Source organism: Rhinoderma darwinii, chromosome 2 (assembly GCF_050947455.1).
Source record: "Rhinoderma darwinii isolate aRhiDar2 chromosome 2, aRhiDar2.hap1, whole genome shotgun sequence".
Classification (NCBI taxonomy): domain Eukaryota; kingdom Metazoa; phylum Chordata; class Amphibia; order Anura; family Rhinodermatidae; genus Rhinoderma; species Rhinoderma darwinii.
The window spans coordinates 388,998,737-389,018,715 of NC_134688.1; the positions used below are offsets into that span (position 1 = coordinate 388,998,737).

General features: G+C 37.4%; 1 protein-coding gene across 2 annotated transcripts in view; it reads left to right on the top strand.

Annotated features, from left to right (window-relative positions):
* The window catches only part of NLGN4X (neuroligin 4 X-linked), a 261,523-nt gene extending 243,261 nt beyond the window's left edge, over positions 1-18,262 (top strand). For both annotated transcript variants that reach the window (XM_075853982.1, XM_075853983.1), the window contains one exon: positions 17,137-18,262. In XM_075853982.1, the coding sequence (XP_075710097.1) occupies positions 17,137-17,974 (838 nt within the window). In that variant the 3' untranslated portion in view covers positions 17,975-18,262. The remainder of the gene's footprint in view (positions 1-17,136) is intronic.
* Positions 18,263-19,979: the final 1,717 nt, after the last annotated feature.

The following is a 19,979-nucleotide window of genomic DNA, read 5'->3' on the forward strand; positions in this document are numbered from 1 at the left end:
ACAACAGGACAATGACCCAAAGCACACCTCCAAATTATGCAAGAACTAATTAGGGAAGAAGCAGGCAGCTGGTATTTTATCTGTAATGGAGTGGCCAGCGCAGTCACCATATCTCAACCCCATAGAGCTGTTGTGGGAGCAGCTTGACCGTATGGTACGCAAGAAGTGCTCATCAAGCCAATCCAACTTGTGGGAGGGCCTTCTGGAAGCATGGGGTGAAATTTCTCCCGATTACCTCAGCAAATTAACAGCTAGAATGCCAAAGGTCTGCAATGCTGTAATTGCTGCAAATGGAGCATTCTTTGACGAAAGCAAAGTTTGAAGGAGAAAATTATTATTTCAAATAAAAATCATTATTTCTAACCTTGTTAATGTCTTGACTATATTTTCTAGTCATTTTGCAACTCATTTGATAAATATAAGTGTGAGTTTTCATGGAAAACACAAAATTGTCTGGGTGACCCCAAACTTTTGAACTGTAGTGTACATATAAACATTTCTGCAAAGAGTAGGTAAAGGTCTAGATTTATGGCATATCCTGTGGATATTACAGATACCCTGTAATATTATGTTTTTTATAGAGACATCAGTACTTTATATTATATCATGAGCCTGGTTTCATGATACCCATGTAAGTAATAAACCAAATTTCACCAGTAAGATCCCCTTTTCCTTTTTTTTTTGTTTAATTCTTAGCACTCTGCTGGAGTCATGTCTTTTGTGACGATGGTTAACCGGTACATGACATTTTGGGTAACGTTTGTGGAATCAAGGCAAAAAAAAAATTGTGGAAAGAGTGGTTGAAATTGATGTCTTGTATTTGTCTAGTCAATTAAGGATAACGCCAGAGAAATATGGCACTCTAGACCTAATAGAAGGGGGCACCAAACCAGGCAATTACTAGCTGGCGTCCCTGCTGGCACAATAAAGAGAGCAGAGCGGCGATGGCAGACAGGACAGCCCCATAGAAAGTGAATGAAGCGGTAGCCGATCATGCACAGTACCACTAAATTTACATAGGGCACCTGTGGACCCCGTTTTTAGGATCAGACATTTACCGATCAGACATTTACACCAATTTTGGTTGTTGGGTACAAGCCATTAAACATTTTTTATTAAATGTTTTTATTTTACTAAATCTCAAATCACAATTTTCATACAGCTTCTATACCGCTGGAGAGTTGTCAGTGGGAATTCTTTCCTTCACCCAAAAATTATGGAAAGAAATTCCCCCTGTCAAGGCTTGGACACAACTTAGAGGCTATGTATCTCTGTAAATGATTCTCCTTGAATAGAAGCAGTAATAACATAAAATGAAAACAGACTTATATTATGTAAAATACAATAACATTGTAATATGTTTATCAAGATTTATATGGACTGTAGGGGCCCATGACCCTTATTATTCAGTGGCTAAGGCCACTCAGTCAACTGATGATGATAATGATGATGATGATGATGATGATGATGATGATGATGATGATGATATTTATGTCATTATAAATCAATAATTTTCATTATATTCCATTTTGGAAGATAAAATATTCTTCACAAAGTAACATTGTTCCTGCATGAATAGGTTGAGTTCCGTGTACGGGATTTGATATTATAATTACTGTAATTCTCATAAATACTATTTTCTATAATGAAATTCGCCATGCTTGCTGTGTACAGCCTCAGCTTTCCTCTTAGCTAAATTTTCTTTGTTTGACAATAGTTTGCCCCTGAAGAAATCTTATGATTGCTAACATACTGTACATAGCAGCACCATCTCATTATCAGATGAGTATCAGTTATGTTAAATACAAATCACAAATTATAAATCCAGACTTTCTAAATACTAAAATCTATGTTTTTTGTTTTTACCTGGGGTAATCACAATGGGGCATGTACTCAATAGTTATTTCCATTAGATTTAACTATGACTATTAACAGGGTATTTCTATTCTGCTCCATATTTATTGTAACCCACCTCTCACTTTTGACATAATTAATCTATCTACCTGTAGAAGACACTTTTCGGGATATTGTTGATTGCACTTTGATTGGACATGTGATTTTTGGTTGTCTTACTATGTCAGCACTGATTGGACATTGTTCATCAGTGTAGGGACACATGCCCAATTGATAACACACAGTTGTCAATTTATTCATAAATTTCTAGGAGGAATAACAGAGGAATGGTACAATGAAGAGTTCTAAGACAAAATGCTATGGAATTTCAGGTGGAATACAATTGTTTACTTAACCCCTTCAGGACAGAGCCTGTTTTGGCCTTAAAGACAAAGCCGATTTTTTCAAATCTGACACTGTGTCACTTTATGTGGTAATAGCTTTGGAATGCTTTTACCTATCCAAACAATTCTGAGAATGTTTCCTCGTGACATATTGTACTTTGTTAGTGAAAAAATTTGGTCGATAAATTCAATATTTATTTGTGAAAAACACCAAAATTTTGAGAATTTGCAAAAATTAGCACTTTTCTAAATTTAAATGTATCTGCATGTAAAACAGATAGTAATACCACACAAAATAGCTACTATTTCACATTTTTCATACGTCTACTTTATGTTGGCATCGTTTTTTGAACATTATTTTCTTTTTCTAGGACGTTACAAGGCTTAGAACTTTAGCAGCAATTTCTCACATATTCAAGAAAATTTCAAAAGTCTATTTTTTCAGGTACCAGTTCAGTTGTGATTTGGTTTTGAGGCCCTTATATAATAGAAACCGCCATAAATCATCCCATTTTAAAAACTGCACCCCTTAAAGTATTCATAAAATAATTAAGAAAGTTTCTTAACTCTTTTGGGTGTTTCACAAGAATTAAAGCAAAGTAGGGGTGAAATTTACGATTTATTATTTTTTGGGAAAAATTCATATTTAATCCTTTTTATTTCTTTAACGCAGAGGGTTTTTATCAGAAAAACTCAACTTAATATTTATTGCCCAGATTCTGCAGTTTTTATCCCACATGTGGCCCTAATCTGCTAATGGACTGAAGGACAGGCCTCAGAAGCAAAGGCGTACCTAAAGGATTTTGTGGCATTCTTTTTATTAGAATATATTTTAGGCACCATGTCAGGTTTGAAGAGGTCTTGTGAGGCCAAAACAGTGGAAACAGTCCCCAAAAGACACATTTTGGCAAGCAACACCCCTCAAGGAATTTATCAAGGGGTATAGTGAGCATTTTGACACCCAAAAGTTCTCGGCTGAATTTTGTGGAATGAGGCTGTGAAAATGACAATCAAATTTCTTTCCAACAAAACCTAGACATTTTGAATTTTTACAAGGCATAAAGGACAAAAAACACCCCAACATTTGAAAAGCAATTTCTCCCGATTACAGTAATACCCCATATGTGGTAATAAACTGCTGTTTGGACAAACGGCAGAGCGCAGAAGTGAAGGAGTGCCGTTTGTCTTTTGTAGCTCAAGTTTTGCTGCAAAGGTTTTTGGGTGCCATGTCGCATTTGCAAAGCCCCTGTGGGTCCAAAGCAGTGGACAACCCCAAAAAGTGACCCCATTTGGGAAATTACACCCCTCAAGGAATTTATAGAGGGGTTTAGTAAGCATTTTGACCCCACAGGTTTTTTGATGACCTTAGTGGAATTAGGCCGAGAGAATGAAAATCTACGTTTTTTTCCAATAAAATGTAGATTTAGCTCAGATTTTTCCATTTTCACAATAAATAAATGAGAAAAAGCACCCCAACATTTTTAAAGCAACCTCTTTTAAGCACAGAAATACCCCATATGTGGCAATAAACTGCTGTTTGGACCCATGGCACGGCTTAGAGTGGATGGAGCACCATTTGGTTTTTGGAGCTCAAATTTTGCTGGAATGGTTTGTGGAGCCATGTCACATTTGTAAAGCCCCTACGGAATAAATCAGTGGAAACCCCCAAAAGTGAACCTATTTGGGAAACTACACTGCTGAAGGAAATTATCTATAGGTATAGGGAGCATTTTGATCCACAGGTTTTTTGACAAATTTAGTGGAATTAGGCCATGAAATTGAAAAGCTACAATTTTTCCGCTAAAATGTAGACATTTTCAATTTTTACAAGAAATAAAGGAGAAAAAGCACCCCAACATTTGAAAAGCAATTTCTCCCAATTACGGCAATACCCCATAAGTGGTCATAAACTGCTGTTTGGACAGACTGCAGGGCTCAGAAGTGAAGGAGCGCCATTTGGACTTCAAATTTAGCTGGAATGGTTTTCAGGTGCGATGTCACATTTCAGAAAACAGTAGGAGCCCCCAAATGTGACCCCATTTGGAAAACTACACACCTTAAGGAATCTATCTAGGATTATAATGAGCATTTAGACCCCACAGGTTTTTTTGCAGAATTTATTGGAATTAGGCCGTAAAAATTAATATCAACATTTTTTCCACTAAGAAGTTGCATTTTTTTATTTTCACAAGGGATAAAGGAGAAAAAGCCACCCAACAATTGTAAAGCAATTTAGGTATAAACTAAGGTAATACCCCACATGTGGTCATAAACTACTATTTGGACACACAGCAAGACTCTAAAGGGAAGGAGCGCATTTTGGTTTTTGAGGTGGAGATTTTTTTTAAAAATCGTTTTCTGGCACCAGTACATTAGAAAGCCCCGAAAAATTACCCCATTTTGGAAACTACATCTCTGAAGAAATTTATCTAGAGGTATTGTGAGCATTTTGACCCAGCAAGTGTTTAGCAGAAATTAGTGCACAGTGGATGTTGCAGATTGAAATGTTGAATTGCAGACACTGATATGCCAATTCAGTGACCAATATGTTGTGCCCAGCTTGTGCCACTGGAGACACACAACCCATACACTGTTAAGCGGGTTCTCCAGAATACTATAATACCCCATATGTGTTCATAAACTGCTGTTTGGGCACAGTCAGGCTCAGAAGGACTGCCATTTGGCTTTTGGAGCGTAGCTTATGCTTGGTAGTAGTTTTGTTTGGGGCTTTACTGGTATTTAAGTTTATAATGTGGGGGCATATGTAAACTGTGCATAGTACATGAGGGTATATGTAATCTGTGCGGTGTACATCAGGGTATATGTAAGCTGTGAGGAGTACATCAGGGTATATGTAATTTGTGAGGAGTACATCATGGTATATGTAAGCTGTGTGGAGTACATCAGGGTATATGTAAGCTGGGTGGAGTACATCTGTGTATATGTAAGCTGTGAGGAGTACATCAGGGTATATGTAATCTGTGAGGAGTACATCATGGTATATGTAAGCTGTGTGGAGTACATCATGGTATATGTAAGCTGGGTGAAGTACATCTGTGTATATGTAAGCTGTGTGGAGTACATCAGGGTATATGTAATCTGTGCAGAGTACACCAGGGTATATGTAACATGGGTGGAGTACATCAGGGTATATATAAACTGGGCGGAGTTCATCAGGGTACATATAATGCTGTGCGGAGTACAGCAGGGTATATATATGCTGGGCGAAGTACATCAGGGTATATGTAAGCTCTTCGGAGTACATCAGGGTATATGTAAGCTGTTTGGAGTACATCAGGGTATATGTAAGCTGTGAGGAGTACATCAGGGTATATAGAAGCTGGGCGGGGTACATCAGGGTATATGTAAACTGGGCGGAGTACATCAGGGTATAAATAATGAATAATAAAATGAATAATCCATGGATTGGTGTGGTACCCTTTGAACCAATCTTATGCACAGGCCGGGTTTTTAGGGTATTACGCAAAATATCTGCGCTCCAGTATTGCCTAATCTTTGACTTCTTCACTAGCCCTATAAGCAGCACAAGGCCCTAAAGTTTCCTCATCTCCGCTGCATCTACAGGGTCCACCTGTGGGGTCTAGCAAATTGTCTGGGCCGTCATTTTGCATAATTTTGCTTCATTGCGTTCTGAGAGTCATAACGTGTTATTTTTCCATTGACATAGCTGTGTGAGTGCTTGGTTTTTGTGGAAGGGTTTTTTTTTGTTACTATTTGTTACATTTTTTGGGAGACGGGGAAATCAAATAACAGCAATTCTAGCACTGTTTGGTTTTTTTATTTTTTACAGTGTTCACCGTGCAGTATAAACAACATATTAACTTTATTATGTGGGTCAATACGATTACAGCGATACCAAATTTATATTGTTGTTTTACGTTTTACTACTTTCCCACAATAAAAATACTCTTTTCTAAAAAAAAAACAACATGTTTTAGTGTCGCGATTTTCTGACAGTCATAAGTTTTTTATTTTTCAGTTGATATTGCTGTGGGAGGGCTTGTTTTTGTGGGTAACATTATGGGGTACTTGTGACATTTTTATCACTTTTTATTATAAAATATTCTGAGACATGGTGACTAGAGATGAGCGAACCGGGACAACCGAACCCGGTTTCGGTCCGAACATCGGGAAAAGTTCGGTTCGCAGCGAATCCGAACTTCACCGGGTTCGGCCGAACATGTTTTGACCGAACCCGGCGGAGATAGTCACTGTCCAGGGTGCTGAAAGAGTTAAACGATCGGCAGTAACTGTTTAAGCACCCTGGACAGTGACTTCCGATCACAATATACATCGACGTGCAAAAAAAATACAAGTTCCTATTTACCGATAACTCCCTGCTTCTTTCTCCAGTCCGATCTCCCGGGATGACGATTCAGTTCAAGTGACCATTGCAGCCAATCACAGGCCAATCCCAGGCTGCAGCGATCACATGGACTGCCGCGTCATCCCGGGAGGTCGGACTGGATGTCGAGAGGGACGCGTCACCAAGGCAACGGTGACGCGTCCCTCTCTTGACATCCAGCCCGATTGTGATTGGCTGCAGAAACAGATGACCTTCTTGTGAGATATTGAGGTCAACCACCTGACAATGAAACCGCTGCAATGTCCCTCCAATTCCTTAGAATAAGTTAATAAAAGGATAATGAGAAAAGGCAATAACAGAAGTAATAGTAAAACAGAAAATTGAAGGATAAAACCGTAATTACTTCTCGTGGTGCAACCATGAAAACACCTTATTGTAAACAGCTTTATTTTACATGTGTCTATACACAAGCTAAACATTTGTCAGTCATTGTTAAAAATGTCTTACTGCACACAGCTCCGCCATGAGCATTGAGCCTATACAGAGGCAGACATCGTCCTTGTACCTCTGTACTATGTAGCTATAGGCACTCCGTGTACTATTACAGGTTACCTTCATATCAGGCTGCAGCCAATCACAATCAGGCTGGATGTCAAGAGAGGGACGCGTCACCAAGGCAACGACATCCAGCCACTCTTTCAGCACCCTGGACAGTACCATGCTCGGCGCACGGAAATTACAGGTTAGGTCAGAACTAGTTCGGTCCGAATAGAACTTTTTCGTGAAATTCGGCGAACCAGCCGAACCGAACTTTTCATAATTTCGCTCATCTCTAATGGTGACCAAAAAAATAAATTCTGTCATGGTTTTTTATTTTTTATTTTTTTACGGTGTTCACCGTGCGGTAAAAATAACATAATATTTATATAGTTCATGCCGTTCCGAATGCGGCGATATGTATAATTTTTTTCATTTTTTCATTCTTTTCTAATTATAAAGTACTTGATCAGGGAAACAGGGCGATACTTTTTTTCACTTTTTTTTTACACTTACTTGGAGACTTGAAGATCTGATCTTCTGATCCCCGGTGCAATACACTGCACTACTTGTGTAGTGCAGTGTATTGTAACTGTCATTTTTCATCTGACAGTTAAGCCTTTGAAAATTATTCTAAGGTTAGATATTTGTATTACTTGATTTTTACAGTGAGAAGGGTCTTGTGTTTTAGTTTTTAACAGAACAAACTTTCTGATACAAATCAAAAAGATTTAGGGTTCAAAACTATTTGGTGGATTGTGTCAATCACATCTATCTGCTAAAACATTTAGAAAAGCTGATTTTAACATTTAACTGTTTATTTTATGCTTCACAATATTTCACTGATCTCAATAGGGAAGATTTATTAATACTAGTGCTCTCTCCGAGCGGTGCGCCAGACTCTTCACCAGTGAAGCATGCGTTATATTTATCAACAGGACACATAGCCTGTTGATAAATATGGTGTAAGCTAAAAACAATGCCAGATTGGACACAATCAGAGTATAACTCATAGCTTACATCATATCCACAAATGTATAAAAACAAAAAAAAGCAAGGACTCTTTAAACATGGAATTTATAAAAATAAATAATCTATATTTATCGATGTATTTACATGGGACTAGTGGCGTAAATACATTTATAAATCTGTCATGTGTAAAATATCAAATTCAACTCTGTTATATTATCAAATAGAGATGAGCAAATTTCCCGAAATCCAATTCCGCAAATTGCAACTGCTCTCATTGCCATGTCTGACTCTCTGATGTCTTCTAGCGATGGATCTAAGCTGAATATAATCCTATAAGACATCAGAGGGTCAAACAGGGCAATTTGGGACACTTGGGATTCCACCTAAAAATAACCAAAAAAAAAAACATACTCACCTCTTCCCTGCTGGCTTTGTGAGATGATGTTATTTTTCCCCATGTGACCGTTGTGATGCTCACCTGGCGGCCTCCTGACATGATGTCGTTTTATCCCATGTGACTATTTCAATCTGTAATTGGCTGCAGCTGTCACATGGGACAAAATTACTTCATCTTAGGAGGCCAGCAGGGACGTGTTGCTACAGGAGACCAGGTGAGTATTATTTTTTTTTATCTCCTCTCCTCCCTTTTTCTTTTTCTAATCTGTAAAATGGTGGCAGACATTTTGCAAATGTGTGAATCAAATGTGAAATTTTGGGGAAATTAGGATCGAATTTGATTCATTTAGAATAGTTTCGCTCATCTTTATTAACAAACCCATTTCTTCTACACCTTCACCTTTTTTTCAGGTTTGTTAAGATAGATGTAAATTAATAGTTATTTAATTCAAAATCTGACATTTTCTAGCAAATATGTCAGTAGAAAAAACAGGACAGTTCTTGTAAATGGATAAGAAGGCAGCATAGAGACATTAAAAAGGAAGGATACATTTGTGAATTCTTTTGTTGAACACTTCTGAGATTGACTTGCTGAGTTGCTGATAGAGTATAGAAGTGAAGATGGTAAGGACAAGAGTAAGGAAAGGTGTGCATTTCTCTGGTTGGTCTTCAGAGAATGAATACACAATAGCTATATCTATTAGATATATCTACAGTGATTTGATAGATGTGCAATGCTATTTTTTTTTAAATAAATGAAATAATACTAATTATTTTAAAAAACAATGAGTTTAAAAAAAAAGCAACATTTTCTTATCTAACACTTCCTTCTACAGAAGGAGAAGCTAGTGGTGTGTTAGCATGTCAGCAATATGTGCTACCATATATAAGGTGACCACATATAGAATGGAGATCCAACACGGTCACTTCTGGTGGTTGGGCCTGTTGCTATATAGCCACTCAAACTTACTTGGACAATGCTTAGCAATCCTAGGGTTAGTAGAACTTCCTGATATAAGGTATAATAACGGTACAATTATATTGGATATTGGAAATTAACCAAAATTAACATTTTGCAGTCAGTTCTTGGCGTAAATATGGATTTGATAAGGTCAGTTAGAAAGTTTTTGGCCATCTGATTTTTAGTGATAAAAAAACTTGGACAAATTACGTGCAACATTTTAGGCTTCAGTGAGCATACTTCACTAACTAGTACTTGCACTAAATGGACCCATACAATTTTGATAAGTCTGACATGTTTTTATGACCAAAAACTCTCAGTACAAGGTCACTTTTTATAAATGTGCTCCATTGTGTGTCCTGGGGACTCGGCAGGAGCATTTTGAGGTATAGTGTAAAAAAACAAAACTGCATATTAGAAAGTAACACTATACTGCATTAGAGAAAACAGTAAATGCACTTGTGCAAAGTATGTAGTAAAACACTAAATGTACAGTATATGTAGGGAAAAGTCAACTCAAGATGCAATTTAATTTGGTGTTTTTCCAACTAAGATAGTGTTCGCTGTTTCTTAAAAAATGCAGTACTTTTTTTTTTCTAACTCTCTGTTGAAAAGACACCTAATTAAATTGCACCTCAATAAGATTTTCCCTTAACTTGTGATGTCACTCTGCGCTAGAATTTTTTGTTTTAAGTTTATCTATCTATCTATCTCTCTCTCTATCGTCTGTCTGTCTGTCTGTCTGTCTATCTATCTATCTATCTATCTATCTATCTATCTATCTATCTATCTATCTATCTCTCTCTATCTATCTATCTATCTATCTATCTATCTATCTATCTATCTATCTATCTATCTATCTATCTATCTATCTATCTATCTATCTATCTATCTATCTATCATCATCTATGTATATCTCTGTTGTTGTTTTAACCCCTTAAGAACACAGCCCGTTTTGGCCTTAAGGACACAGCCAATTTTTTTTTTCTAACTCTCTGTTGAAAAGACACCTAATTAAATTGCACCTCAATAAGATTTTCCCTTAACTTGTGATGTCACTCTGCGCTAGAATTTTTTGTTTTAAGTTTATCTATCTATCTATCTATCTATCTATCTATCTATCTATCTATCTATCTATCTATCTATCTATCTCTATCTATCTATCTATCATCTATCTATCTATCTATCTATCTATCTATCTATCTATCTATCTATCTATCTATCTATCTATCTATCTATCTATCTATCTATCTATCTATCTATCTATCTATCTATCATCATCTATGTATATCTCTGTTGTTGTTTTAACCCCTTAAGAACACAGCCCGTATTGGCCTTAAGGACACAGCCAATTTTTTGCAAATCTGCCATGTGTCACTTTATGTGGTATGTATTTGCTTTTAAAACAGATAGTATTACCACACAAAATAGTTACTAGTTAACAGTTCTCATATGTCTACTTTATGTTGCCATAGTTTTTTAAAAGTTCCTTTATTTTTCTAGGACGTTACAAGGCTTCTAACTTTAGCAGCAATTTCTCACATTTTCAAGAAAATGTCAAAAGGCTATTTTTTCAGAGACCAGTTCAGTTCTGAAGTGCCTTTGAGGGCCTTATATATTAGAAAATCCCCATAAATCACCCCAAAGTATCCAAAAAAGCATTAAGAAAGTTTTTTTTAACCCTTTAGATGTTTCCAAGAATTAAAGCAAATAGAGGTGAAATATAAAATTTTCATGTTTTTCTGCCAAAATTCATTGGTAACACATTTTTTTTCTTTAACACAGAGTGTTTTAGCAGAGAAATGCAACTCAGTATTTACTGACCAGATTCTGCAGTTTTTAGAAATATCACAAATGTGGCCCTAGTGTGCTAATGGACTGAAACACAGTCCTCAGAAGCAAAGATGCATCTAGAGGATTTTGGGGCCTCCTTTTTTGTAGGATATATTTTAGGCACCATGTCAGGTTTGAAGAGGTCTTGTGGTGCCAAAACAGTGGAAACCCCCCAAAAATGACCCCATTTTGGAAACTGCACCCTCCAAAAATTTATCTACGGGTATAGTTAGCATTTTGACCCCCCCAGTTTTTTTTTACTAAACTTATTGGAATTAGTCTGTAAAAATGAAAATCTACTTTTTTTCTGAAAAAACATAGAACTTTGTAATATTTACAAGGTATAAATCAGAAAAAACACCCCGGGATTTGTAAAGCATCTTTTCCCGATTATGGCAATGCCCCATATGTGGTAATAAACTGCTGTTTGGACCAACAGCAGGGCTCACAAGGGAAAGAGCACCATTTGGATTTTGGAGAGCAGATTTTCCTGGAATAGTTTTCAGTGCCATGTCGTGTTTGCAACTCCCTGGAGGGACCAAAACAGTGGAAACCTCCAAAAGTGACCCCATTTTGGAAACTACACCCTCAATGAATATTTCTAGGGGTATAGTTAGCATTTTGACCACACACGTTTTTTACAGAATTTATTGGAATTAGGCCGTGAAATGGAAAATCTAAATTTTTTTCTAATAAAATGTTGTTTTAGCTGATATTTTTTCATTTTAACAATAGATAAAGGAAAAAATGCACCACAACATTTGTAAAGCAAACTTTTCTGAGCACAGCCAAACCCAATATGTGGTAATAAACTGCTGTTTGGACACACAGCAGAGCTTAGAAGGAAAGGAGCATTATTTGACTTTTGGAGCTCAAGTTTTGCTGGAATGGTTTGTGGCGCCATGTCCCATTTGCAAAGACCCTGAGGGGCCAAAACAGTGCAAACCATGCAAAAGTGACCCCATTTGGCAAAGTACAGACCTCATGGAATTTATCTAGTGGTATAGTGAGAATTTTGACCACATTGGTTTTTTTGCTGAATTTATTGGAATTAGGCAGTGAAAATGAAAATCTAAATTCTTTTCACTAAAATAATGAATTCCTTTCAATTTCTCAAGGAATAAAGGAGAAAAAGCACCCTAACAATTGTAAAGCAATTTCTCCTGAGTACGGCAATACCCCATATGTGGTCATAAACTGCTGTTTGGACACACGGCAGGGCTCAGAATGGCAGGAGTGCTACTTGGCAAGCAGATTTTGCTTGAATGTTTTTTGGGTGCCGTGTAACATTTGCAGAGCCCCTGAGGTACCAGTACAGTAGAAACCCCCAAGAACTGACTCCATTTTGGAAACGATACCCCTCAGGGCATTCATCTAGCGGTGTAGTGAACATTTTGATCACACAGGTGTTTCATAGATTGTATTAGAATTAAGCAGTGAAAATGACAATTTTTTATTTTTTTAAAAATATGTAGTTTTGCGCCTAAATTTTTTATTTTCACAAGGGGTAATAGGAGAAAAAACAACACACAATTTGTTACCCAATTTCTCCCGAGTACAGCAATAACTGATGTGTGGCCCTAAACTGCTGTTTGGGCACATGGCAGAGCTCAAAATGGAGGGAGTGCCATTTGGCTTTTAGAGAGCAGATTATGCTGGACGGGTGTACGGGTGCCATGTCGCATTTGCAGAGCTCCCTTAGGTACCAGAGTAGAGTGTAAAACCATGAGAAGTGTGCCCAATTTTGTAAACTACACCCCTCAAGGCATTTATCATTTGCCTGGACTTATGACAGGGCTTAGGAGTGAAAGAGCAAATGCGCATGTGAGGCCTATTTTGTTGATTTTTGCAGCATTGGCCCACAAATGCAGAGCTCTGGGGTCAAATAGTAAAACAAACCCCCAAGTACTGACCCCCATTTTGTAAACTGCACCCCTCAAGGCATTTTTTTAAGGGGTGTAGTGAGCATTTTGAGCCCATAGTTTTTATTTTATTATACTGGCAATGAACGCTCAGTGGATGGTGCAAAGTGAAAATTGCAATTTGCCATAGGTAATTTACTGCACAATATGCTGTGCCCTTTTCGTGCCACTGAAGACAAATACCTCAAACTGTTAAGTGGGTAGTCCCGGGTATGGTAATGCCATATATGTGGAAGTAAACTGCTGTTTTGGCTCGCTGCAGGGATCAGAAGGGACGGAGTGCCATTTGACTTTTGGAGCGCAGATTTTGCTTGGTAGTTTTTCTGTTTTGGGTTTCTCTGGTATTTCAGTTTATAATGTGGGGGCATATGTAATCTGTGCGGAGAACATCAGGGCATAATAAGAGGGTAAAATAATGTGGTAAATAAATAATAATCTATAGATTTGTGGCCAGTGTCGCACTGATATTTAAAATTTTTTATCCGCTTTTGGAACGCTCTGCACATTTTGCATCGCCATATTCTGAGAGCCAGAACTTTGTTATTTTTTCTCCACCGGAGCGGTGTTAGGGTTTATTTGTTGTGGGACAATCTGTAGATTTCATTGGTACCATTTTGGGGTTGATGCGATTTTTTGATCACTTTTTATTGAATTTTTTTTCAAGCAAGATGACCAAAAACTAGCAATTCTGACAATGTATTTCATTCTTTTTTTTTATTTTTTACGGCGTACACCATGCATTATAAATGACAATTTTACTTGATTTTGCGGGTCTATACGATTATGGAGATACCAAATGTATATAGTTTTTTTTATGCTTTGTAGTGTCTGCACAATAAAATCACTTTTGTTTCAAATGATTTATTTTTTGTGTCACCATATTATGAGAGACATAACTTTTTTATTTTTCCATCAGAAAAGCTGTGGGAGGGCTTGTTTTTTGCGAGACAGGCTGTAGTTTTTAATGGTATAATTTTGGTGTACATGCAACTTTTAGATCCCTTTTGTTATTTTGTTTTGGGATGTGTAGTGACTAAAAAACTGTGATTCTGGAATTTTTTTAATGTTATGTTAGGGCATGACCACACGTGGCGGATTTCCTCCGCAACTGTCCGCATCAATGCCGCACAGAATCTGCGTCGCAGATTCTGCTGCGGATCTGCACAAAATGTGCAGAAAATTGATGCGGACTAGCTGCTGCGGACTGCGGGAAAAGTGCTTCCCTTCTCCCTATCAGTGCAGGATAGAGAGAAGGGACAGCACTTTCCCTAGTGAAAGTAAAAGAATTTCATACTTACCGGCCGTTGTCTTGGTGACGCGTCCCTCTTTCGGCATCCAGCCCGACCTCCCTGGATGACGCGCCAGTCCATGTGACCGCTGCAGCCTGTGCTTGGCCTGTGATTGGCTGCAGCCGTCACTTACACTGAAACGTCATCCTGGGAGGCCGGACTGGAGACAGACGCAGGGAGTTCTCGGTAAGTATGAACTTATATGTTTTTTTACAGATACATGTATATTGAGATCGGTAGTCACTGTCCCGGGTGCAGATACAGTTACTGCCGATCGCTTAACTCTTTCAGCACCCTGGACAGTGACTATTTACTGACGTCTCCTAGCAACGCTCCCGTCATTACGGGAGCCCCATTGACTTCCTCAGTCTGGCTGTAGACCTAGAAATACATAGGTCCAGCCAGAATGAAGAAATGTCATGGTAGTAAAACCAATACGCTCCGCAGCACACATAAGATCTGCGGACTTCATTGCGGAATTTTGACTCTCCATTGAAGTCAATGGAGAAATTCCGCCATGAGTCCGCCACTGCTCCGCAACAGACAGAGCATGCTGCGGACACCAAATTCCGCTCCGCAGCCTATGCTCCGCAGCGGAATTTTACGCCTCGTCTAAACGAACACTGCTAAATTAAAGTGTAAGTCAATGGACAAACGGCACCGCTGCGGATTAACGCTGCGGAGTGTCCGCAGCGGAATTTAAGTGAAATTCCGCCACGTGTGAACCCGCCCTTATACGGTGTTTCACCGTGTTGGTAAAATAGCGTGATATTTTTATAGTTCAGGGGGCTTTTCGGATGTGCTGATACCACATACAGATGTAGCCATCTTTACCTTGACTTTTAACACATTAAATAAATAGTGGCTAGATCCCTTGTCTTGACTTTTTCAATGACGTTTCAATGGCTTTTGTTGTGTGATATCAAGCTGCAGCAAGTTATCAGTCAAGTTAACGATGGCTACATTCGTATGTGCACTTTTTTTATGTTTTTCGTTTTTTCCTATAATAAAAGATTATTTTGGGAAAAAAGGCTGTTATTGTTTTTTTAACGTGAAACTTTTATTTTTTTAACTTTTTTGCAACATTTTTATTAACTTTTTTTTGGTCTCACTAGGGGACTTGAAGGCATGAAACCCTGATCACTATTCTAATACACTGCACTACCTACATAGTGCAGTCTATTAGAGCTGTCAGCTATTCACTGACAGCAAGCCTATTAGGCTTTGCCTCCCGGTGGGCACTAATAGGCTTCCGTACTAGGAGGACATCGTTAGGGCACCAGTTGCCATAGCAACCATCGGCAACCCCGTGGGTGCCGATGGTTGCCATTAGCAACCATAGGGTGCGATCTATCCTCCTAGATGCAGCAATCGTTTTTGTTTGCTGCATCTAAGGGATTAATCGGCCGAATCGGAGCCTAGCTCCAGTTCTGGCCGTTAGAGCAGGATGTCAGCTGTGACAAACAGCTGACACCCACAGCCATGGCAACCATCAGGGGGTGCCGACAGGCTACAAACCACCTAGATGCAGTGATCGCTTTTGATTGCTGCATCTAAGGGGTTAATAGTCCGGATCGGAACCTAGCTCCGGTCCTGGCCGTTACAGCGGGGTGTCAGCTGTAATATACAGCCAACACCTGGCGGTGGTGGCGCAGGCTCAGCTTCTCAGCCAGTTCCATCACATACACGTTCTCAAGGAGCTGTGATTGGTCAGTCTGCTGAAACTGACCAATCACAGAGATCACCGGCAGGGGACCGCTGTGATTGGTCCCCTTCCATCTTGCCATGCCGACTAACTGTAATAAACAGTTGATGGCACAATTCTATCACCTTGTCCTTTGACAGGGTGACAGTTGTTAGCCAGGAAGCACCAGTATGTCTCGGTGCCTTAAAGCACTGCAATACAGAATATACCCGTGCGTCCTGGTGCCGCTAGGGGTTAATGGGTCTAAAAAGAAAGAATGATGCAATTTTTGCAGCATTTCAAGACATATATAATTGTATTTTCTTTTTCATTCTTGTTTAGTAGCACAGTTATTTTTTTTCTGCCAATAGGGCAAAATAGTTGCAAGCTTTTAAATTCCCCAGTATGTATGGTCTTTTAGGCTTGTAATACAAAGACATAGTGAATAAAGATAAAAACAGAGTCATGTTTATGGCAATAAAAAAGCAATTACCATACGGTGAAGATGCTGTGCCTTGAAATCAGATAAAGTTTAAGGTGTATTCACTTTCAGAATGCATCATAAAAAACAAGTCTTGACTTCACAGAATATAGCACTTAAAATAAAACTTAGCAGGAAACGTTAAACTTGAACATACCTTAGGCAATGCATATACTGTAACTAAAATGAACTTTCTTTTTCCATGTACATGGAGATTACTTTATTTAGCTTGGACCTTTTTAATATAATTTACATCTATTTTTATTTGTACTACAATTACATATTTACGCAACTACTACTACTACTACTACTACTACTACTGCTACTACTGCTGCTACTACTACTATTACTACTAGTATTTTGGAGTACTTTTGTACTTGTATTATATTTTACAGTTTTACATTAATACAATTAAATATTCAAAAACGTCAAAATGTTATGCTCACCGTAATATTACATTTACTCCATTATTTTAATTGAATATTCTTTCTTTGTAGGGATCCTAACAAGCCAGTCCCACAAGATACAAAGTTCATCCATACTAAGCCAAATCGATTTGAAGAAGTTGCCTGGGCTAAATATGATCCAAAAGACCAACTATATCTACATATTGGTCTGAAGCCAAAAGTAAGAGACCACTACAGGGCGACAAAAGTGGCTTTTTGGTTAGAGCTTGTGCCACATTTACACAACCTAAATGAAATATTTCAATATGTTTCTACGACGACAAAAGTACCTCCACCGGACATGACATCATTTCCATATGTCACCAGGCGATCTCCTGTAAAGTCAAGGGCTACAAAACGTCCTGCAATGACACCAGCAAATAACCCTAAAGAAACACAAAAGACTGTACTGGGCGAAACTACTATAATTGCAGAAGACAAAAGAGATTACTCTACAGAACTCAGTGTCACCATTGCTGTTGGAGCCTCCCTTTTATTTCTGAATATTTTAGCTTTTGCAGCTTTGTATTATAAAAAAGATAAAAGACGCCATGAAACCCACAGACGGCCAAGTCCTCAAAGGAATACGACAAATGATATAGCTCACATTCAGAATGAAGAAATTATGTCCTTGCAAATGAAACAACTGGAGCATGATCATGAGTGCGAAGCTCTCCAAGCACATGATACTCTCAGGCTGACCTGTCCACCAGACTACACCCTCACGCTAAGAAGATCACCTGACGATATTCCTCTCATGACTCCAAATACCATTACAATGATTCCAAACACATTAACAGGGATGCAGCCACTGCATACCTTTAATACTTTTAGTGGAGGCCAAAATAGTACTAATTTACCCCATGGGCATTCCACCACCCGAGTATAGCTATTCAATGTTTTACATAGTCTTGGAGAAAACAAAAACAAACAGAAAACTTGTGAAGAATTAGAAAAGAAGGAATTATTTTCTTACTCATTCCTTTCTTGAGGAATTGTCTTATATTCATACTGATCAGTCAACAGTGTGAACTGTGTAAAATGCTGTTATGATAAAGCTTATGAATTTATCCCTGCTAGAAGAATTTAGACAAACTTAATATTCTAAGCAATCTCCTAGAAGAAAATGGATATTTTTTCCTCTCTATCATATATGATGAAAGAAGCTGCTGTGGAACAGACAAATGTTGTTACTGCTTTGTTTTTGTTTTCTAAGTTCTCTGTGTGCCATAAAGAAACAAGGGGCCCTTGTTCAGACATGTTAGTATATTGAGCTTTTTATGAAGCTGTTATTCACAATGGAAATTCTATTTAAAGGAGAGGACTGACTATGCAGAGTAAAAATGTATAGTTCTGGCAACGAAGGTAAATGCCATCATGAACTGTATTTAAAGTTTAAAAAAAAACAAAAGCTAATTTGTACAAATGTAAATAGCTGTGAGTTACAAAAATATCTTTTATTGTTGTTTTAAGTTTGAAAAAAAGAACTTTTAGAAAGATTGTGCTTTTAGTTGTGACCTACGTGTATATACATTAGTCAAGAACCATCTCTGTTGCCTCCAGAACAAGAAAAAAGGGTTTTCTTCTTAATAACTTGTCCTCAAATCAGAGGTATGTAATTTTATAATATAATTCATTTGTAGGAAATAATGCAAGTTCTCTTGAAGATGACATTTTGAATATGTTACAAAACTCCCCTTTGAGGTTACAGATATGCATGTGCAATTTTACTGTACATTATTTTTTGTTTTATTTTTAGCAATATTTTACATTTTGCTCTTGTTTTATGAATTTCTGAAAAAAATTGGTAAATGCTCAATGATAATGAAATTAATTATAAATGCATATGAGAATGTTTGAAATTGTTGTTTCCATTAAGATCCAAATATCTCAGAGTATATTATTAGTGAGAATACAAAAAGCAAAACAGAATCCAGAGCATACTATTTGCCTCTGTGTATATTATTTGTAATAATAAGAACATGATTACTGCAACATGGTTTCAGATTTGTCTTAAATGAGGCAATGCCTTTGCCACTATGCCTAATGTTTGTCATATAAAAATGTGGGTCAACATTTTTTTTTCTGTTTTTTGTTTATTTTTTTAATAATGATTATGTACTTGTCGGATAAGTAATTCACATAATGGAAAGTTAAAAAGACAGACCACCAAATGATTTTCAAATAAATTCTAAACATTTTATTGGAAAAATGTTCTATTCTGTTTTCTTTTTTTTTCTCTCCATGTTTTCTTTCATTTACTTCATCCTATTAGTTTTTTTTCCTCTAGATATGAAAGAATGTAATTCTTACAAGTAATTTATTGCATTAAGGTCTCATACAAATGGACATTTTACAAATCCATACCAGCTCTGTGTTGCTTGGAGCCATAATGTAAAGCCCATAGCAGTCTATGAGACCATACTGTACCACTGTATTCCTCCAATTTTATTTGGTAAGAATCTGAAAGAAAAGATGAATCGTGACATGCTTCATCAGATTCCATATTAAAAAAGCATTCTAAATTAAAATAATTACTTCTAGAGAAAAATCTCTCTCTAATACTATGCTCAACATATGGTGACACATGGAGTGCCCATGGCTTCATAGGAAAAACATGTGCCGCCGTACAATCTCAGAGCATACAGCTCTGCTATGTACATGAGGCTTCATTTTATGTAAGTATTGCCTAATATAAAAATATTAATATAGAATGTAGAATATAAAAAAAAATGGGGTATAACAATATTTTTAGATATCATCTTTTTATGTCCCCTCACTCATTTCTTTTAATTTCTCTCTACTAGGAAACATTTTTTGTTCCAGTTTTGGAATATTAAATCAGTAGGGACATTTATATTTATAGCAATGTAGAATATTACTAACATTTAGAT